The sequence below is a fragment of the Tetrao urogallus genome, assembly GCF_951394365.1.
Source record: "Tetrao urogallus genome assembly, chromosome: 2".
NCBI lineage: Eukaryota > Metazoa > Chordata > Aves > Galliformes > Phasianidae > Tetrao > Tetrao urogallus.
In genome coordinates, this window is record NC_136814.1 from 81,075,391 (window position 1) to 81,098,455 (window position 23,065).

Sequence of the window (23,065 nt, forward strand, 5' to 3'; positions counted from 1 at the left end):
ACTCAGAATTAAGAAGATAAAAATGAAATATGGATTATACAAACGTAACTCACTTTTACTAACCCTAGGGCAGCCTCCAGATGAGGAAGTACCTACCCATGATGTGCCTGAGGAAACCTAGTGCCAGCCAGCTACCAAAACTGCAGCCTGCTCCTGAGTTCCCCATGATTTAAAACAGTAACCAGCTTCCCAACTCTCTCCTCCTGCACATACACTCAGATTAGGAAGGCCTTGCCCTCAGTAGAGCAGGGAATCAAAGATGGGATGCAAAAGCCCAGTAAGTGTTGAAAGCAGTCTTATACACCATGTGGGGCCCAGGTCAAAGCAAGGAAGGTACTGCTAGACTTCTGAAGTGGTAGCAGATACCCATGTTCAGACACAGACATTCCATTCCGGGAGAGAAAACCCCACAGGAGGCTGCCTCTGTACATCAGTTCCTTCTGTCTGCAGTTGCCACAAGGGTGGGAAACCAGGCAGTACTGTGCATCACTCTGATCCAGCCCTCTCTCCATCATGACCTGTTGGTGAGGACCAAGAGAGCACAAGTACAGCTTCCTTGCTGTCACCATTCTTCCACAGTTATCATATACATACCCGCAGTCCCACTCCACAGTATTAAAACAAACAAACAAACAAAAAAAATTCAGATCAACTGTGGTAACAGAAAAAAGAAGCTTAACCATACTCTCAGTGGCCTCAGCTTTAACCTAGAAGAAACACGACTTTTCCTCTGCTGTCAGGGAAAACCCTTTGAATTTTCTTGTTCATTCAGTTCCTGGCCTCTGACAAGGGAGTCAAAAGGCTGGCAGTTACTGAAGTTACTTATTGATTTCCTTGGTTTATTTATGAATGCCAGACATGTGAAGGCCTGTCTTCAAATTTAACACCTGGTATTTAACACTCTTAAATAAAATGCAAGGAAGACTAGGTCCTACTCACCTCTGCAACTTTCATATAACAAAAGTTGCCCTTGCAGAAAGTTCATCACCACTTGACATCCATAAAAATTCTCAAATTTGAAGTCCCTCCACTGAAACTGTGCATGAAAGTTCCCTGTTTTCTCTACTTTAAGAACGCCTTCTGTGGTCTCAGTTGACCTCCATTAATCTACCAGTAAATAGGAAAGAAACCATTGCTCTAGCCCAAAATATATGCAATAGCAAACAGTGAGAAAAAGAAAAAAAGCACAATATGAGATCAACAGGATTGTCTTCAAGGGTAATTCCATGTACAATATGTTGCAGTAATCCACCTCAAGTTGACAGAAATGATGCATCATTCTGACAAGGTCCCAATTTGTAAGAAATACAACAAACAGTTACACACAGACAGAAATAAAAAAAAAACATTTGACCATCAGTTCTACAAGGACAGAGCTGAAAGCATTGCTGAACTACAAACCCTCTAAAAAATAAGAGAACAAACCTCTGCAATAATAGGAAGCACTACAATTGTTGCTGTTCTCCTCAAGTCTTCCCTCATCTTCACTAATTCTACCTCAAGGAAGCCTCAGCTTGTATATATTTGATCCCATAAGAGATAGAAACCAAAAAAGGAAGAATCAGAACAGTGTAGTTAGATGAAAGACAGAGCACTGTGTCACCTGGCTTGTAACCAGAACTTACCAGCTCTTTTTCCAGATGAACCATTTAAATCTGCTCAGATGGGGACAAGATTAGAACTTGAAACACTGCCACCAGAAAAAAAGAATTTACAAGTGACCAGACTTCTAAATTCTCTGAACCGGTCAGTCTAGACCAAACAATGCATAATTAAAGTTGTTTTACAGTGAATGATACTATTCTTTGAGAGACACTTTTTAAAAGATGGATGCTCTCTTTTTAAAGGGGGGGATGCTTTGCTTTAAGATAATGCAGTTATACCAACAATTTGCAAAATAAATTACACAGAGATTTTGCTTTTAAATTTAAAAACTATAATCAATATCAAATCATGTAAAACACAGAAGAATCATAATATGCTAGTGATATATTCTTAGAATGGATTTCACATTAAAAAAAAAATCAATATCTAATTTTGCTCTAAATGTAAGAAAAATGTACTTTGCATTTCATCTCAAAAGACTTACATACTTTTTATATATACAGTATCAGAACTAATTCATATAACTGCAATCTCCACCTCTGAATGAATGCAGTTCCTTTATCTGACTGTATTGAAAAACAATTTGAAATAGAAAACAAAGAAAAACAAAATACACAATTAAGACTGAAAGAAATTAGGGGTAAAAAGAATCAAAAAGCAATTTAAAGAAAAAGACACACTTTTGTATAGTGATGAATGTTTTTTGGCTTTTTTGTTGATAGTCATGCTTCGGTTTCACCTCTCCGAATTTTACTTTTTACATAAAGCTTACGGAATAATAAATTGGTTACTGAATGCATTTGAGAAATATGTGCTTCATTCTGCAAAATAAAAGACATACAGTGAAGCATCCCATCTGAAAGACTCAGCAGCACTTAAGTTTTACTCCACTGAGCAGATGAGCTTTCAGTGACACTTGTTTGAGGAAGAGACTCACTGAAGTTAATCAAACTCAATGAAGGCACAAGACCACATCAGTGCAGCTGTTTGTTGGCCCATGGCAGCAACTTGTTTAACTGTGTCACCTGTCGCAATACATCTGCAGGCAAAATTGTTCCCCATTTTCAGCCCCTGATCAAATTTCACCAAGATGCTCTCCATATATCAAGCAACATAATATTGCAACTAAAACCTATAAAATAGCTTGTACGTATTTCTGTACAGTTTGGTTCCATATTCTTAGGCACAAGCACACATACACATATAAAATCTCTTATATAATAATCTTATATAATTCTCATCCATAAGATGCAGACCCATTACCCTGATACTTTGCAGGTGGCATCCAGAGTCAAAATCAATATAGTTAAAATACGATAATCTAGAGTTCTCATAAATTCTGTCCTTTCTTCTCAACTGCCTAGCCTCATGCACTAGGCACTCCATCAGCCAGCTGTTTTGATGTTCCACATCTATAGCTAAAAACACATAGCCATTTGGCAGAACATTTAACAATACAGCTTAAGCTTTTCATGCAATGTCAACATTTTCGCATTGTCAACATTATTATAAATAACAACACCAAGCAGACTTATCACCTAAATTAACTGAAATTATCATAGGTTGTTCATGTCCTTTCATAGCTCGAGCTTTCACATTATGTTTTCATCAACATCTTTGCAATGTCATTCAATCAGTACAAAATTTAGCTGCCTGATGTCAAATGCCAAAACGATTCTGAAGTTAATATAGCTAACGTGCAAAAGTGTGTATTTTCACATGAAAAGATCATTTAAAACCCAGAGAATAATGAATATAAAAGAAAAAAAAGACCAACCCTGATTATCTTATTTTTTATTTCATCTCCCCTCTTTTAGTCAGTTTCCCTCCTGCTTATAAACTCCCCTGAAATACTGGAGGGGCCACAGTGATGTTTCCCTGAAGCCTTCACGTCTACGTGCTGAATAAAACCAGCACTTCCAATTTGTCATCAAAGGAGAAGTGTTTCAGCACTCTGATCATCCCTGTGGCTCTCTTCTGCATCCACTCCAACAGCTGTATGTCTTTCTTGAGCTGAGGGCCTCAGGCCTGGACAAAGTACTACAGATGAGGCCTCACAACGGCAGAGTAGAGAGGGCCAATCATCTCCTTCTCTCTGCTGGCCGCCCCTCTTTTGAAGAAGTCCAGGATATTGGCTTTCTGGGCTGTAAGAGCACACGGATGGCTCACGTCCAGCTTCAGGACCCCCAAGTTCATCTCAGCAGAGCTACTCTCAAGGAGCTCTTCTGCCAGTCTGTATTTGCATCTGGGATTACCTCAACCTAAGTGCAACTCTGTGCACTTGGCCTTGTAGAACTTCATTATAGCTCTCATGGGTACTTTCCTCAAGCCTGCCCAGGTCCATCTGGATGGCATCTCTTCCTCTGCAACTCAACTGCACCACACAGGTTGGTGTCATCAGCAAACTTGCTGTTGGCTCACATGATCCCACTGTCTGTATCATTGATAAGGATGTTGAAAAGCACCAGTGCCAAGACTGTCCCCAAGGAACACTACTCATCATCAACCTTCACCACTCATCACCAACCTCCGCATGAGAGATGTGGGAAGTCTGACTGCCAGCAAAGACCAAGACCCTAATTCAAGATCACCGTTTTGAAGCCTTCAGAGCATACTCAAAGACACTGGAATTAATCTTTATGAACACTGTCTATTAAATTTATAATGCTTGCTGTCCTTGTGGACTGAACTAGGTTTTTAAGATGTCATATCTTTTACTAGTAGAAGTAGAGAGACTTACTTGTAGGTACATAATTTCTTCATTTTATCAGTTCAGAGCATGCAGTATTGATAACTAAGAGAAACATTTGAAAAGATGCTTCCCGCTCAGGCCATTCAAGCATCTGAAGACTTCCAGTAGAAATTCTCAACACTAAGAGAGCTCTACTTCTTGGTACAAGAAGAGTGGACTTTCTCTACACCAAAACAGCATGGCTGGGGCTATGTTGCACTCACAAGAAATGTCCTAATAAATTTCACACAACAAAGACTGAAAAAGTAACTCTCAATTAAGGTGCTTACAGTAAATATCTGCATTTTGATATAAGGCATTTAAATCACAATTCTAACTACAAATTTGTCTTTAAAGACCAAAATACAGAGCATGTGTAAAAATGCACATAAACTTCTCAGTCTTAGAAGATTAACAATGTTTTCTTTGCCATCTTACCATAAGCACAGTGCACAAAGTCCTGACACTGAAAATACTAACAACAAACAAACTCAGAAATAGGCTCTAAAACAGATGTTCTAGTTCAATCTAGAATTGACTGGAAACCACTATTTATTGTGCCGTGTCTCCTCATGTCTCTGATGTGGCAAGTACATAAATCATATTGTGTGTGTGTGTATCATTATTCTGAAAACTGCAAGTAACTTTTCTTGCCAGAAAGTATATTCCAACATGGCTTTCTTGTTTAAAACTCTCTCTGGACATAATTTTCTGATATGCAATCAAATTCTAAGGATGATTACTTGTGTGGTAAGTGCAAAGAATTATACTGCTATCCCCTGCCTCGTGCAAACTGCCTTATCTAAAAAATTCTGATAGCAAATTGATAGTGGTATTCTTTTCTGTTGTTTGTTGTGAAAACTAGAAACACCTCTAAATAACATTTTCTGCCTAGATTCCAAAACTAAGCATCACAAACACTGTATAATACTCTACCACATCTGTGACATTTAAGAAAAGGGTTAAACAATTTTATCTCTTGACATATGCAGAGATCTGATAAGCTATCTCCATCCTTACACATTCAATATATGGATCTGGGGTTAAAAAATAAATAAGTAAACCAGACTGAGTTTGTAATTGATTACATACGATTTTGAAGCATGTTTAATTACCAGTGGAAAATACCAGAGAGAAACTGCAGGCACTCAAGTTTTTCTTTTTTTTTTTTTTCCCAAAATCATAACTCCATGCCAATGCTGTAGTTCCCTGGATAAAAAAAGAGGCCAAATCAGAGCAGAAATTAAAACTAGAAGGTGCAGAAAACCAGTGCAGTGTGCATCAGTAGGAAAAGTAAGGGAGAGGGTAACAACATAGGAATTATAACTGGCTCTAATGTTGGCAACCACAAGTAAAACTTCAATTTCATTCTTCAAGTTTGCACTTGAAGAAAAGTCTGCATCCCAACAACAAGCCTGAAAACAAGTACGGCACATGTTAAGCCAATATTTTTAAAACAGCCTTTTCTTAAGGTATTAACTTCAAGTCTTAAAATGCTTTGTAACTTCTTGATGAATGGTTCATGCTACATCTTTGTTAGTTGTTTCTCTGTATTTCAGAATTTCAAAAGCCTCTTAATGGTGTTCTCCCTCAGAAAACACTGCTATTGTCCAAAAAAAAAAAAAAAAACAAACCCAAAACCATACCAATCTTCCATACAGTTCCTTTTAAGATCTAGATTTATTACAACTGTGTCAGAAAGTATTTGTGCAATGTCATGCTTTCTACATGACAAAGCCAGACATGAAGCATGGGGGGATTCTTGTGGAATTCTTTGTGGGAAGACACACACACACACAGAAAAAGTCCTGTCAACTTCAATAAACCCACTGAAAAAGGTATCAGAAAAGAACTCTGGATGAAAGTTCGCACCCCAGGCCTTCCCAAATTTCAGCACGTACATATCTGAAGTCCTCTTACAAGGTGGGAGTGTTTATTGCTGCCTCTCACCCCCTATCACCTCCTATTCCTCCAAGGATTTAAGGAAATCCCTAAAACTTTGCTCTTTTCTGCTGACAGTCTCCTTCTCCTGCCTTGCTGGTGAGATGGCCCCTGGAAGAATGGCCTATGATTGTCCTATAATTACCATGACTATGTGCAGTTGTACGTACACATTTTGACTGCATATAGCTGTCTCCTTGTACTACTCAGTTCACCATCCTGCTTAAAAAAAAATGCTACCAATCCTATGAAATTTCCTGAAAGCCATGAATATTCTCCTTGCAGCCCCCCATCCAATGCAATTTGGTCTCCTTTGATGAAAGAAGGAAAAGTGAAATTCACGTGACCACAGGAAGAATAAGCAACAACAAAGGAGTTTCTATACTGTTTATCTATTTTATCCTCTCATTCCTTGCTTTCAAATGCACAAGCAGTTCCCAGAACTCTTGATTCTTCTTTTGTCTTCTCAGTGGGATTAAAGATAGACTTAAGAAGTTACATCCTAAAGATAGTATAGTCTTCCTCATGATGGCCCTATGACTCTTGCTTTCATTTCTGCCAAGTGTCCCAGTTTCAACAGAAAGGATGAAGAATGGTGTTACTTCTTCTTTTCCTCACGCTTATGGAAGTAGAATTAACATCAGCAGGTTTACACCATTCAGGCTAAGGTGCTCATGGAGCCCTAGGTCCCTATTTTACCTGTAAATAGAATATAAAATGAAGGTGGCAGCAGTTGCCACTGTGCTTCAAGCAGTATTCAGTGTTTTCTGCCAATATTAGGTATAGTCCAAATGTTAGAAATGGAGAAGGAAACAAACTGTCTCCAGGAAATTGGTTAAGAGCACATGCCTCCTGGCCAATCTGTTAAACTCCAGTTACGTAGCTAGTAGTTCAGCATGGAAGCTTCTGGTTGCACACAGGAAATTATATGGCCTATCTTGAAACCTCTCTCATCACATCAGATTCTAAGCAAAGACAACTAACTTCAGGATTTAGCAGCCCTAAGAATAGAGCAGCTCCAATACCCCTGAATTCTACTAAAATCAAGGTTATGCACCATACTAGATGGTCAAAATTGGGTGTTAAAATCACCTTTTCCCTAATTGTTAACTGCCATTCCCATAGCAATTCTTGAAACAACTCTCAAAAGCTAGGATCGTTTTGAGTGCCTGTTAGCTTCTCTTCTAGAGCTACTCAACTAGAGTTACAAAAGTTCAACAAAATGTCTAAGTTCCCGAGTTAAGTTTCCAACTATTGCCAATACACTGAAAATGATCTCTTCCACCTTCTTCTTAAATCCCATCAGAGGTGTAGCAAGAGTTTTTGTCTCCCCTTAAAGTTGCTCCAAAAAATTACTGCCGTGGTAGTTAGGAAGCTTTTTCTAATTTATTTTTATTAAATCCATCTAACACTGAGTTACAGTTGTTCCCCCTTGGATAAGCTACTTTTCCACAAGGAGAGAAGTACTCTGGCTATCCATGCAGTGTATGATTCTTTTGGGCTCTGAAAGCCCACAGCTGAACAGAACTGGAGCTCAGTTATGTGTTCACAGCTCTCATGTTCTGCACATAGTACTTAACTAACCCAGTGAGACAAAGCACACAATTGCACATAAGCAAATTTAAGCTTAAGTACATCCATATGAGCATATGCAGTTCTGTGATTTGTCTATGATTGAAATTTGCTGCATATTCCCTAGCGTTATTTATCTTCAAGGTACCTTGTACATACAAATAATATAGTTGTCTCAGGCTGTCTAATGTTAGAATGTACACTTGAAATTTTTAATCTATTTTTCCTTTAAAAAATTGTCTGGTTTGTTGGGTTGGGTTTTGGTTTGTTTTTTTGGGGTTGTTTTGTTTTTTTTTTTTTCATTTTTGTAAATGACTGTTTGTTTCTTTCTTTATCCTCATTGAAAAAATTCCTTCTCTTGCATCCCCATAATTTGTTAGTCACAAAAGAGTCAACCATTCTACATCTGTACTTCAGGCTAGAAACATTAACCACTCAACTCAAACCTCTTTCAGCTTCAGTATTACCTACCCACATAGAACAGGAAAAAATGCTTTTTATGTGAATGAGTCTGCAGGGGAGGCCGTGACACATTCTACCACTGTCCTTCACAAACAGTGCAGGAACAGTGGAAGCATGGGTCTGAAAGATCACGCTCCAATTGACAGAATTGCTGGAGACCAGAATGATCAGACATCCCCAAAATCTGATGTTATCACTGTGAAGCTGGAAGGAGAAGGAATTCCTTCTCCTCCCAGAGCTCTCAGTCCTTTCAACTATTCTGACTCTTCTAAAAAAGGCTTAATAGCCCTGGGTAACCAGATGAATGTAGCATGAGAGCTTCACTTGCAAGGAGAGCTCTATCAGGCTCACTACTGAGTTAGGCTCCCGAGCTCATAAACTTCTCATTCTTCTCCATATAAGGAGCCAAACTATTGAGCCATACCAGAACGGCACTTCTGTAGGACAGAGTTTCTTCAGACTGGGAAGTGTGCTTGGTTTAGGCAACCACTTTCTAGCCATCAGGCTATTAGCACTTAAAGTAGAAAGAAGCAGTAACTCCACCTATCACCTACGTGTTGCTATATTATCATTTTGAGTTAATGGTTGAATATCAATATGCACTATACACGCACTGTATAATAATCAGCTCTTTCAGAGGACTTGAGCATGTGACAGTGTAGTTTGTGACTCCCTAATGGGCTTAAGCCTAAGTCAGGCAGCAGACATGCCTGCAGCTAAGGCACATGCTTGGGAGCTATATAAGCTCTGGACATGCAGGGACAACCAACTTCTCTGCTGCACCACTACAGAAAGATCTGTGAAGTGCACTCAAGGTGCCTCAGTTTCTACATTGTGCCAGGTAAGCATCAAACTGTTTGTGTGGATTTGAGTCTCCAGAGCTATATACCAGGCCGGGACTACACTTCACTGCACAGAAGCATAACTGTATTCTCAAGAGCACCTAGTGACATGGTGCAAAAATGCTGATGCCTTTAGATGCAACACTAATTTCAAGGCAATTGGCTAATATTAGTAAAGTGTTCTTCATTGGTAAGGTGAAGTTGTTCATAAGAAAGCAAAAGGGGGAACTTTCACAAAAACCTTAACTCCTCAAGCACATTGCTCCAAGATACTAAACAGATCAAGATTATAGAATGTTCCCCTTCCACAAATCCCACATACTGTGGTTTGAAATCTGATGTTGTAAGGATGAAGGGATGACAAGGTCTCTGCCATTGACCAAGAACACATAGGAGGAAAAAAGAAAAAGAAAAAAAAAAATTGCACCATACAACTTGCCTGCCTTTATCCTAAGGGCCTGACAAGTTTCTTCAGCCCTAGACTATTGAAGGAAACTCAGTAGGTCAACAAACTGACAGTGCAAGCTTCTGGAAAAAGACATGCAGGTTTCGAACTGAAAGATGCATTTCTGCCACACCCCCAGAGCAAGCACAGAAAGTATTTCATCGTACGTTGTCCTGTTCCTTGCAGGAGCACCCTGCTCCCAAGCTGGCATGCTGCAGTGCATGCTGATGTCAGCATGAACTGGCAGCAGGATTTTACAGTGCTTTTAGCTCAGAATCAGAAATGGGCTTAGGAAGCCAGAGAGGTACAGACCTAGAGGAGAAGGACATGTTCCCTTCACTGATGACCCTAATCCCTTCTCTTGAAGACCACAGAATCTACTCAAAGCAGCAGCTCAAATTTCCTTGGATCTGCAATGCTATGACTATCAGCTGAGGAATACATTAGTTTAAACAAATGGTAATTTTTCCTTACAGTTTTCTGCTATAAGGAATGCTGGAAAGTGTTGTAGAAACTTGTTTTGCTAACCATCAGGACAACCAGAACACACAAGAAACACTGCCCCCTCTCTCGCCCTCGTGATGCCTGAGGCAGCACGTAACAGACCTCTGCTCCACAGAGAGCTGAATGCAGCCTAGTTCGCAATACAGATCAGTATTAAGTTAAGGTCCCTTAACTTCCAAGGGACATTCCAGATGTGTAGGTGGGTGTTACTGGAAGAAACGTGTTTAAAGTGGCAGCTGAAGACATTTGGAAAATTGGAACAACTTTTACTGAAGATAATAGCAAGAGAACGTGACAATGTATGACTTTTATAACATAGCTGTGTCATCCAGTGGAATCACTTTGTATTTATAACAAGCCTCCAAAAAATTGTGGAAGTTACTGTCTCAAAAGTCAGCCTAAGAAGGTTACTCTCTGGAAAGATGTGTCCAACTCATGTCCCAGAAAGGAATTAAGTTCTCAGCATAAATAAAAGGTAAATGATTTCAAAATCTACTGGTTCTCTGTAATAGCCAAATCGTAATCCATATGATTGCCATATGGATCACGATGGATCCATGTAATTGCCAACAGTAATCCAGCTGTTTGCCATGATCTAATTTGTAAGCCAGTTGTCCGATTTTAAGGTTTACAAGTTTCCCAATGTACTTTCAATTAATTTCCGACTCTTTCTTTAAAGAAATATAAATGTATACTTAAAATCACAACTTCTCAGGCCTGGATGGTCATTGCTATGAACTGCAAAAACTGTTGTAAGAAAAAAGCCTTTGAATATCACAAATCTGAGAAGACAGTGTCAAGTAATTTCAAGATGAATTCACAAACTGCAATTTTTTACCTCTTTAAAAATCATATTTAATATATCCCAGTTCGCTCAGTGAAACCCCTAAAAATTCCCATAATTTCACAGGAAAGGAAGTATTAGTCCAGAATTCAGAAATACCAATATGAAAGAAGAGCATAACTTAGGGAAAAAAAAAAAAAAAATTATCCTCTACCCCATGTTAACAAGAACAAGGCTGAGAAATTACCATCTCAACTGACAAAAGTTCATTCTTGCAGCGACTGTAAGATTTACAGTATTGCTCTACAGCACCACAGAACCAGTAATCTTCTTCAAGGAATACAAGCTAAATATTTATAGGGAAGTAGCTGTTCTGGAAGACAAGAAATGGGAGAAGGATAAATGTAGCTTAAAGCCTTTGAACTATTTCTCCATTTAATTTTCTTCTGATAAATAGAATCTAAAGAGGAAGCCATTGCTCACATTTCACCACATTGATGAAAACAATGTGTCTCCACAAAGCACATCTCAGAGAGAGCCACACCGCAGGGTAAGGAGCAGCAACCCACATCCACTGTCCCAAGCCGAGACCCCAGCATCACGTTCCCAGCCTCACATTCTCACTGCGAGACGCAGCGCTGGGCCCAGCTTATGCTGCTGCCCTCAGCTCCGGCAGCCCATGCAGAACTTAAGAGCAGGAGACCCATGAGGAAGAGCAGAGGCAAAATCGGAATGCAGCATGTGAGGGCAGAAGTCAGGAGCCTGAGGAGATGAGGCAGCTCCATCAGCTGGTGCAGCCGTGCCGTGTCACTGGGTATTTCTGACGCTGCCGAAAGCACCCAGAGCGGGTGCCGCCTTGGGAGCGGCCCTACTGAGCACAGCGGTGTGTTGGGCAGGCAGCAAGGCGGGGACCCACCTCCTGCCACCCAGGGCCTAGGTTACCTGGGGCTTTGCGTACACTGCCCTCACCTACCTGCCACGGCCATTAGCAAGAGAGCAGGCCTGATGAGGAGCTGGGAGAGCAGATCCCAGCCTCACAGAATGGCCCGGGTTGGAAGGGACTTCAAGGATTGCGGATCTCCAACCCCCCCACCGCAGGCAGGGCCACCAACCTCCACATTCAATACCAGACCAGGCTGCCCAGGGCCCCATCCAACCTGACACCTCCCTCCACAGGCGACAGCTTCAACCTGTTTCTCCTCATGGCTCACTGCGGGCAATGTTACGTTTGAAGCCACCTCTAGACGGAGGAGGCTGGAAAATGTGGTCACATGTGTTTCTTGGCAAGGGTGAAGGGCGAGAGGGAGCGAAGCTTCAGAAGTGCCAGGGACCTGATGTGCAAACGTGGCACCTACCGACACCCCTCTGCGCGGCCGGAGAGTCCGAGCCCGCTCCGTCCCGCCAGCACGCAGACACGCTTCCCTCTGCGATGAGCAGCGCGACTAATTACATAGATTTCCTAGTTACGAACGCCTCGCCGTCCCTACCGCGAGCCGCTCCCACAGCGAGCCGCTCGCAGCCGCTGCCGCGCGGGGGTCCGGAGCGCGGGGCGGGGCAGCCGCCGGGGCCGGAGCCCTGAGCCGTGCGGAGGGAGACGGCCGAGACCGAGACCAGGCCAGTCGGGGGCAGCACGGCCGCTCCGGTGAGCCGGGCAACCCCACCCAGCGGCCCCTCCTGGAAGAGGCGGGGTCGCGGGGACCCCGAAGGGATCACGCCTCGCCCCCGAGTGGGGCTTTCCACCCGCCCTCCGCTGTCCCGCTCCCTGGGGGCGGGGAGGGCCGCCGTCCCGCTCCGTCCCGCGGCGCCGGGCTCCCCCATGGGCAGCGCCGCTTCGGGAGGGGCTGCCCGGGCGCGGGCAGGAGGAAGTCAGGGGCCGAGGCCGCGGCCGCGGCTCGGCAGCTCCGTGCCGGGCAGGGCCCCGCGGGGCGGCCCCGGGCAGCGGCCGGCTCCGGCCGTGGCAGCGCCCGCTCCCGCCCGCCCGCGAGCGGCGCATGAATGAGCGACCGAATGAATGAATGACGGGCGTCTGCTTACTTGAGCATGGCCTCTTCCTTCTCTTCCTCCTCTTTCTGCCGGTCCATCACTGCCATGATAATGTTCCTCTCTTCCTCTGTCAGGTGGCTCAGGTCGGGCAGCTCCTGCATCGGGGGGGGCACCGTGGGTGGCCGAGGGCCGCGGGGCCCCGCCGAAGAAGACATTTTATCTCTGCCTCTCCCTTACACCTTCTGCCTCGGCGAGGCGAGCCCCGCCGGCTCTCCTCCGCCTCCCCTCACAGTGTAGTCCTCCGAGCGGCGGCGGCCAGCAGCTCTCTGGCAGCAGCGGAGGAGGAGGCGGAGACGCAGCCTTTCATGGTTGCTCGCATCCACCCCAGCCCGGCTGCGCCGCCGCTCGCTCCCTTTGTCTCCGCGGCTTCACGGAGCTCGGGGGCCGCCGCGCCGTCGCCCGCAGCCCATCCTCCCGGCGGTGGGCGTGCGGGGCGGGGGTGCCGCGGTGCAGGGGCTTCCCGATGGCCGCCGGCGGGGCTGCGTGCGGACGGAGAGAGGCAGGGAGGCGGTGTGCGCCGCGGGCCGGCCAGGAGGGGCGGGTGCCGCCGCCGCGATGCGATGCGAAGCGATGCGATGCGATGCTCCGCTCCTGCGAGCTCGGCGCCGCGAGGAGGGAGGAGAGCTCGGGGCCGCTTAGGCGGAGTCCGAGGCGCGCCGCCGCTGCCTCCCTCCCAGGCGGCCGTGCCAGAGCCGGAGCGCCGGCGCCGCCGTCCCCCGCTCCCCTCGCTCTTCCCGCCGCCCCGGCACTGCCTCTCTCCTCGCGTGCCCCCGCAGGTGTCCGCCTCTCGAGGCGGGGTCGGGAGCTCGCTCCGGTCCCCGCCGGGACCGCTGTCTCACCGAAAGCGGGAGGCACCCAGGGAAACGGGGCGGCCGCCGAGGAGTTGTGCCGCCGGCTTTCCGCGGGGCGGCCCGAGGCTGCGGGCCACCCAGCTGCCGCCCAGCCGCCGCTCTCTCGCACATCAGCCATGCTTGCCTCAGCTCCAGCTGCACACTCGTCACCCCGAGGCAGCGCCATGACCGATCCACCATCCCTTCTTAGGATCCGAGACGAGAGCACTTTCTATGCTTCTTGCAGCAAGTGGCACCCGCGGCAGCGGTTCCCTGCCTGTCTCTCTCAACTCTCCTCTAGATCACTCTGGCCAATTTTTTCATAGCTGAAACCCACCAAAATGCCCATGAAACATGCCACGGTGCATTGGTCAATTGAAAAGGAAGGGCACAATAAACAAAGTATTATTCTAGATTCAGTCACCTTCCCCTACCAGTTTCTAATCTACCAGCTTTGAGAAACTTGGTTTGGAGGAGCTGGTAACCAATTCAGCAGCCCTTCTCTTAGAAGGGACTGATTACCTGTAATCCACTGGCCCTAAACCCATCCCTGTAGCTCTGAAAAGCCCCTTGTTTCAGCACAAGTCTATCTGTGAATAGTTGGACATGCAAAGCTGAAATATGAAGAAAACTGAACTTTCAAATAAGATGTGAACTACTTCTAGCACATTAAGACCTCTCAGTCATGTTTCTGTCGAAGTCACAGCATGGAAACAGCTCTGGTTTCTAGAGATGGGTATGAACCAAAGGAAAAAAAAAATCTGTGCTGGCAGTGCTTAATGCTTCTTGCTGCCAAACTTGCTGGGTTTGCAATAGGGAGAGAGACCAGCTTTCAGCCAGCCACACTACTATCTTTCACACAAATCTGAGAGCTATGAACCTTCATGACCCATGGAATTTGAGAATAATTACTGTGACCATCTGCTTGTATCCTCCCAAGAGATTTTCTGCACCAAATAGTTCAGCAACATAATTAAAAAGAAAAAGAAAAAAAAAAAAAAAAAGAAAAAGATAAGTACTACTGTGACCAGTAGAGCTTTTGAGTTATAATGGGTAAATTCAGCCTTTTCCATCAACTCTGAAAGTCTCAACTCTTCCAGCACATGAATGAAACAAACTTGAATGACCAACAGATGGCTCAGAGAGATTAAAGTGGTGTTAGTAAAGCACAACGAAGAACTGGCAAATACCATAATGTCACACTCAGTTAAGGAAACAGACCCTCCAATAAGTCATGTGGTGATTTCTTCCAGGGTCTGGCCACATTGTTACTTATAGATGTAGTCAACCAAGCTGTGTACTAGCAAATCAATAAAATCACTTTCAGCCATCTGTGACCAGCAGGGAATGCCTTCCTGTTACAGTCTGATGTTAAACAATTTATCTGTTCATTTCCAACAAGCAAAAGTATGGCAGCTAACTCAAAACCAAAGGGAGCAGGAAGGTGAGATACCACCTTAGCATCTGTTGTGCATCACACAGAACTAAAACATGAAATATCTGGAACTGTAACACTAGGTTTAAAGATTATGGTGTTGCATGTATCCATAGACAGACCACAGTCTTTCAGATGCTTTGGGCCTGCACACTCCATTTAAAAGATGTAGCAAAGCAACTGCAAGAACTAATTCACTGCAGCCCCGGTGTTTCTGAGTCACAGCCTTAAAGCCAACTAAAAAAATACTGGTGGTCTAAGTCTGTAAGAATCAAGTGTCTTCATGATAGTTTTTGAAGAGAATATTACAGGAGGTTAAGTTATCCTACTTACCTTTTTGCTTATTAATTACTGACACAGTCGTGTGTGTCTGTTCTCTATTACTTTGTTAATTGCTGTACGTTGGGTCAAGCACATGAATAGTGCTGTATGCTGAATACCAAATAAATAGAAAAAAAGTGTAAGGGGACTTCATATATTCATATATATTTTCTCGTAACTTAAAGGGAAAAGCTGAAAGCTTTTGCGGAGTAATTGGAAAAAAAAAAAAAAAAAAAAAAAAAAAAGAGGAAATAGTGTGAATAGAATTCAGTTACTGAAAATTAGAATCATAGAATTGTTTAGTTTGGAAGGGAACTCTTTATATGATCTGGTCTAACCTCCCTGCTCAAGCAAACTCAGTTAGAACAAGTTGCTGAGGATTATTTCCAGTTGGGTTTTGCATATCTCCAAGGGCGGTGGTCCCACAAACTCTCTGGGTGATTTACTTCAATGTTCAACCACTCCCACAGTATAAAAATGTTTTCTGATGTTCAAACAAAACATCTGGTGTTTAAATATACATCCATTGCCTTTTTTCCTGTCAGTGGACACCGATGAAAAAAGCCTGGCTCCATCTTATTTATACCTTCCCATCTGATATTCATTCAAATTAATAAGATCCTTTGAGCCTCCAATGCTTCAGGCTGAAACACCCTAACTCTCTCAACCTTTCCTTTTATGACAAGCCCTTTAACCATTTTCACAGCTCTTCCCTGTACCCATTTCAGCACGACCACATTTTTCTTGTACTGGGGAATCCAGAACTAGACCGAGCACTCCATGTATGGCTTCAACAGAGTAGAAGGCAAAGATCACCTCTCTAAATTGCCAGCAGTGCTTTTTCTAATGTCTGCTACACCTTAGGCACAACAAATAATATTACATTATTTAATACATTTTTGCACAAAGAATGTTGTCATGGTTTTATGATTTTTGGTTATTGGTATTCCACATCATAACATCATGTAATGCAAGGGGAGTTAAAAAGTTAATGCTCCAATTCTGTGGGTTGTCATTAGTTCAGGTTACCTGGTTCTCAGAAGGGAAGAACTATACGCCCCAGAAGGCCTTCACTGTTCCATTTCCGTTTTCCATTTAGAGGGAAAGATAAAACTGCTCACAAGTCACAAGACATTCCCTTCTTTTACTGCTCGTCTTTTTGTGTGCTCTCTAGCCATCTCGCATTCAGCATTAGAGTAAGGCCTTTAGTTTTGGACACTCTCACTCTCATTTTATTTGATTTATTAGCTTAAATTCCAATTATATTGTATTATATTGTGTTATCTTGCATTCTGATATCATATTTAGCAAATTAGATTTCTCCCTTAGCTTGTTGCAGCTGTTTTGCTTTTAGACCCATCTCCCTACCATCTCCCTACCATTTCCCCTTTTTCCCCCTCCCCTGGGGTGTGGATCCATGGGTCCCTCCATCCTATTAGTCATGACCCATTAGTCATGGGCTGAACCAGCCTAGAACCTGTTGACAAAAGTAGAGTTCTCTAGAGAGTAATACAGAAGAAACCATAAAACCATATCTCATTTTTCATCAGGCTACATGAGGACACTCCGTTTTTACTGCTAAATACTTCAAACCCTGAGTGGTCATTTTTTTATTTGCCCATTTTTGCTTTGTAAAGATGAAATATTTGGCATTGCCATCCAACCAAAGATGCACGGAAAGCCAGTCTACTTCAATACAGCACATCCTCAAGACAAAATGATACATTTGAGCTTTGAATTTTTGCCTGGTTAGTAAGAATGCCCTCTGCCCAGTAATATCCAAAGTTTTATCACCAAGATGCATCCTATTACCTCAATTTCTCTGAGGTCCTACATAGGGAAGACTACTGTGAAATCTAGAAAAAGTATGCAAACACAGCTGTTGGTAAGCTACTTTCTTAAACTGTGCTATCTAGAGAAGCCAACCACTACCATGGTATATGTGATTAAAAGAAAAACTTAGTAGTTCTTACTAAGTGAAAGTTATAAAGTCTTCCGTTGCTCATCTGTAAGTTCTCCTTGTAACATTTCTATTTGTTCTCTGAATTAAAAGTCTTCTGAATTACTAGAATTAATAATATATATTTGTTCTGCACTAAGTTCAGCTTCTGTTATCAGGAAATGAAACTGACTTGCTACCTGTGTGAGAAGATAATTATGCTATGAAGTTGGCAACATGTACAGAAAAATTTTTACTAACTACCAAACTCTTGTTCAGAAGAATGACTGTGCAAGCTGGACTACTTTGGAAATAAGTTAAGCTAAATTTGGCAGGAGCACTGAATGTTTAATAGGAGAGCCTGTGTGGGGAGTTATAGAAGGAAGAATTCTATATATTCATGAACACCATTTTTCATTCAATTTTCCTTAACTTCCCAGTGAATTAAGCATAGTAATATAGTTGAAACCCACAGAAGTCTCAGCTGAATAGAAGTTAGCAGCATTTACTCCAAATGTACGACCTAGAGAGTCAATAGTTTCACAATACATGGTATATGTGAACACTTGTGCAACTCCAGATTTCACTGAGTTTAACTTAAAAGCATGTCTAAACTTCTTAAATTGTAGTTTTCAGAGATCTTCATAACCCCATAATTTGGTTGATTCTTATTTTCCAGCAAAGTTTTTTGTATGAAAGTTTTACGTTTTAAGGATCTGTCTTCTCTTCTGAAACAAAAATCATTTTTGCAGAATAGCAGAGAATTAAAGTTACGCTTTTCAGAAGGGTTGTAGTAAGATCTTCAGTTATTTCAGACATCATTGCTTGTGATAGAAGCACCCATGCTGTGCATACATTTATTAAGTGCTACCCGTAAAATATTCTTATTTTTCATCTTGTAATATTTATACATACCTACCATTGTTTGACAGTCTTTCAATTCCAAAGTCTGAACCTTAGCTAGGTAGTATTTGTACATTCATCACCATCTTTCATATATTTTCCTTTGTTCTCTCCTCCTTTTCTCACTGATGCTTCATATTCCTATGCCCCATACATGACAGTTTAATTCTTTATTTATGGTTCCATGCCTCCTTCTCTCTTAGAATCTTTCTGTCATTCCATATCTTTCTTTCATACTGTAGAAAGCCCATCTTCCATATTTCTTAATTCCACCAATACTTTCTTTCCAAGCTTTTTTTTTTTTTTTTTTTTTGGTAGCCTAGTTGTAAGCAGTCAAGACTGCCCATTTCCTTGTTCCTTCCCTTAGAAGGGCTGTTTGTCAGACTCATGGGATGCTGAGGATAATGAAAGCTGTAGAAGAGTTTTTCAGTCAGCTTGAGAGGGTTTGATGCTTGAGGGACAGTTCTGAAAGATGAAATGTACTGCAGCATCAAGGGCTTAAAGTCATTTTTCACAATGGGTTAGGAGAAGTGGGGCACTGTGACTTCTCTGTCACTCAAGAGGCAGTTGAAGGAATTTAAAACATTCAAAGAGAGTCCAACATCACAGCAAAATCTGCTTTGTTATCACTGCATGATTTTTCATGAACACTTTTTTGTTTTGGAATCTGATTCACAAGTTTTTAATTTTTGAAGTTTGGGAGTAGTACAGTATTTTAAGAAAGAGAAGATCAAAGTTAGTTCTAGCACGAGAACAAAATAAAACAATCTTTTTCAAGGCAGCAGAAAAAACACTAGAGCAAAGCAAGTTCATGTCAAGAAAGGATTTCAGGACATGTTCTGGACAAAAATTGTTATTACACAGTTTATAATGAGTACATACATACTGTAGTAATCAACACCTTTAAAGTAGTCTTGGTCTTTTTAAAAATAATTTACATATATATATGTATATAAAAATATACTGTGAGATATATATATAACAAATCAGAGTCCCCTTTATCAGGGTGTTGGAGCTCAGTGGTTTAAGACCTCTTTTTTGAGAGTAGTCAAAAGATTCAAGTATCACCAGAAAGGTGACAGAAAACCTGTGATTGCATAGGTTGGCTTTCTTAAAAACTAGACCAGAAACCCAGTTCCACTTCCATAGGTCTCCAGTTATTCCCTTTTTCTCTTCTCAGCTCCCTCCTGGTTAGCTGTGTATTTCTGGACTGGCAGTTTCCAGAAAAAAGAAAAAAAAAGGAATCAAGCCATTCTTCAGGTACAACTTGCCAAAACTGCATAAACAGGAACTGTCACCTTCCTCCCCCACGACGTGATGCTCTGTCTGTGAGGCTCCAAATCATGAATACTTTTAGGTGCAACACTGCATTTGCAAACTCATATCTGATTTGAATCTGTTATGAGTCAATTCTTATTCAGTCTGACTACTGTCTAAATGTGGTTTTTTATTCCAAAAATATTAATGAGGTTTTAAGTACAGCATTCTCCAAAGTACTGAGATCAGTTTGCATTTTTACTCCTTTAACTAGGAAGAAGTGTAAAAATGATAGAACTGATACCGCAACTCCCAGAGGAAGAAAAAAAGGCATCATCTGCTTTTCCTTGTCTGCTGACTGTATTGTCTAAATCTGATAACAAAGACAGATTGAACTCCATTCAGTTCAGGTGAAGTCTGCATAAAGCCACTGCAAAAAAGGACGATAAGCTGTAGTATCTTTTTACTTCTGTCAGACCGAGCAGCGTTAGATAAAAAAAAACAAAGCCCAATTCTCTTGCTCAGCAATCTGGCAATCAGAAAAATAATAATTCCAAAAACATTGAAGTAATACCACCTTTTCTACAATCATAGACCATATCTTTTTGGAATAAGGGTGTTATTGTTGCTCCAATTGTTCTACTGATCAGTTCTAATGGTACTAGTAAAGTAGCTCTCAGATATAATGAACACTGCATTGCAACATACAGCATTTTTTTAATGCATTTGCTTCCAACTAAACTATCTTACCATTATTTTTTCTTCAGAAGAAAATATTTAAAAGTTTTGAATGCTTTACACCATGATTGCAGCAGACAGTGAAGTAAGGGTAAGATCTAAATGAACAATGTCTAGCACACTAATGCTGTACATGTCACCAAAAAGTCCTACAACAGCTGCCAGCAGTCCAGAAATACTCTTGTGTAGAGAATCTGAGAAACTCCTGCTGTTTTATCAACTCTAATTGGCAGTAAACACCTGATTCCCCAGACAGACCATAAAGGAGCAGGAGGTAAGATGATTGCAGTGAGCAAGAAAAGGGGTCATCCTCCAAAAACATCCCTGCATTGGAGTATGCACCGTGGCAAGTTTTGTCTTACTTTATATTCCAACTTGGAAGATATAAAATAATACACAGTTCTCATGCATCTCTTTTCATATATAGCAACATGCTTTGAAAGAAAGTCAACATTAATAAAGCAGACACAAATTGGTAGATCAGTTTGCCTTAAAAAGTAATGACACAAAGTCTGCACGAGAAAATATCTTTAATTATCCAATGGATATGATCAGAAATAAAAAATGAATAAGCTTTCAGGCACACAAACCCTTTTAAGTTTGAAAGGGAAACTGCAATATTCAAGCTAACCACAGCCTGGGAACAGTCACTTTGAGCTTAACTTTATTATTCTAATTAGCTAGACAATTTGAGAGAAGAGTACTTGGAATATGTGGAATAGAAAGGGTATTTGTAAGAGCAGCGATACGTTTGGGCAACAGAGAAGGAAACAGAGGGAAAGAAACAGAAATGTAATTATTACCTGTGAAAGAGGAAGATGTCAGATGACATGTGAGAGCAACCAGATGTCATAAAACCAATATCTGTACTGACTTCATGATTTCAAATAAAGTGTAGTTTCATTAAAATGAAAGGCTTTCTCAGAAATGTGTCAGTATCTGTGTTACTAAAACTGAAAATAAAATAGAATGTTTTGTTTCTGCAGTATAGAACTTCATTTTGATAACATTGTTTTGATTCTTTACTTTTACTAAATTATTGAAAGAGCAACCGCTAATGAAAAATGTAATGCATTTGTGAAGGGAAATACTGCAATATAAAAGAGACAATTATTAAAGTATTAAAGGGAAAGCTTGGAAAACAAAGTCATGGTAATCCCAAATTAACGTTTTGGGGATCACTTGTTCTGCAAAATTCGGATTTTTGCCAGTCAAATTTCATACTTGGAGGAAAAAAATAAGGAAAAAAAAAATCACACAGATCATAACTCAGTTCTCACCTCACCGTACCATTTTCATAAATGGAGAAGATGAGGTACAGATTGAATAAGTGATAATATTCGAGTCACGCAAATCACTGGAAGTGGTGAGAAAATAGTAGAAGGTCAAATCCCATTTCCATGGTCTAACAATTGATCTGCCTCCCACATCTTAGGGTGCTCTTGAAATTAATCAAGCTGAATAATAGCAGTATGTCCCTTGGTCTTCCCTTAGTTGCTGTATTCTGAGCCACAACAGAGACTGAATGGTTGTAATGCACTGCAACACAGAACAAGCAGGTAAGCTAAGACAGGTGATTTAAAGTGCTCATTGCAATATAAATCTGCAAAACAGTTGTTTTCTTTTCTCTCTCAAAATACTATTTTTGTTACTAAAAGATGCAATATTTTATTTATACGTCAAATTTTCTTTTGTATACATAGTTCTCTTGATTTGTTCTGAGTCTATAGGTACATATACATGTTATAAGGAAATACCAAACAGTGAACAGAGAGAATTAGGAACAGTGTCACCTAAAGCAGTGGCTAATTACCTAAATCAGCTTGTTTTGATATTACAACAAAATTGCAACAATAGTAATGCAATGTATTGAAGTTTATAGAAACTTCCTTGTTTCAGAAATGAAAATCTTATAAGGAAGGCTGAAGATGCCTGAAGAGTGTTTCTAAAATGACTTTTCGTTGGCCTTCAGTACTCATTCCAATGCCAAATAACTACATTCTCAAATTATATTGCAAATCACCTTTAAAACCTGAAATACTGAAGAAAAGATGAAACTCCACCTGGCCTTTTCCCTTTCTCTAAGTATGTGAGACTGTGCACTGAACTCCTAAAAGAGAGGTCAGTGTCAGATCAATACTTGGTGCTCAAATTAGAAGATGTATCTGTGTGCGTTTATTGTTGTGCTAAAAACAGAATAAGAATTACATTTGTTGAAACACTTTTTGTGGTCAAGGCATAATTATAGAGCAAAATGTTTCTACAAGTATAAGAATGTCTTCAGTTAGAGTCAATATTGTAACCCTCCGTGCTAAAGACAAAAACAAAGCACCAGAATAGAAGATTATCAAGATGAAGAAAATGGTGAAGAATTAATGAATTTGCAGTGAAGGAGAAAGCATTTGCAGTCAGTGGAGTAATAGAGAAACAGAAGATGGAGTTTATACATCAGTATCAGTAGACTGAGCATAGCAGGTTCTAGGGTGAAAACCCAACAGCATAAGCATGTTAGGTCCATTCCATGTGAGATTCTGAAACAAGTCTGCTTCTTTGTTTTCTACATTAAGTAGTCAAACATAGCAACTAGATCTCCTTCTAGCCTTCTCTTCAAGCTGAATAAACACAGGTAGAAATAAAACATAGGCATCAAACAAAAAGTGAAAATTCTCTGTGAAGGAAGAGTAATTTGGCAGAGCTCTCTGCTAGAATGCAC

General features: G+C 41.4%; 1 protein-coding gene across 5 annotated transcripts in view; it reads right to left on the reverse strand.

Moving 5' to 3' along the window:
* Nucleotides 1-13,084, reverse strand: part of RIMS1 (regulating synaptic membrane exocytosis 1) — a gene marked incomplete at both ends in the record, with an annotated part of 287,625 nt that extends 274,541 nt beyond the window's left edge. For all 5 annotated transcript variants that reach the window (XM_079550251.1, XM_079550253.1, XM_079550252.1 and 2 more), the window contains one exon: nt 12,921-13,084. In XM_079550251.1, the coding sequence (XP_079406377.1) occupies nt 12,921-13,084 (164 nt within the window). The remainder of the gene's footprint in view (nt 1-12,920) is intronic.
* Between the last annotated feature and the right edge of the window lie 9,981 nt (nt 13,085-23,065).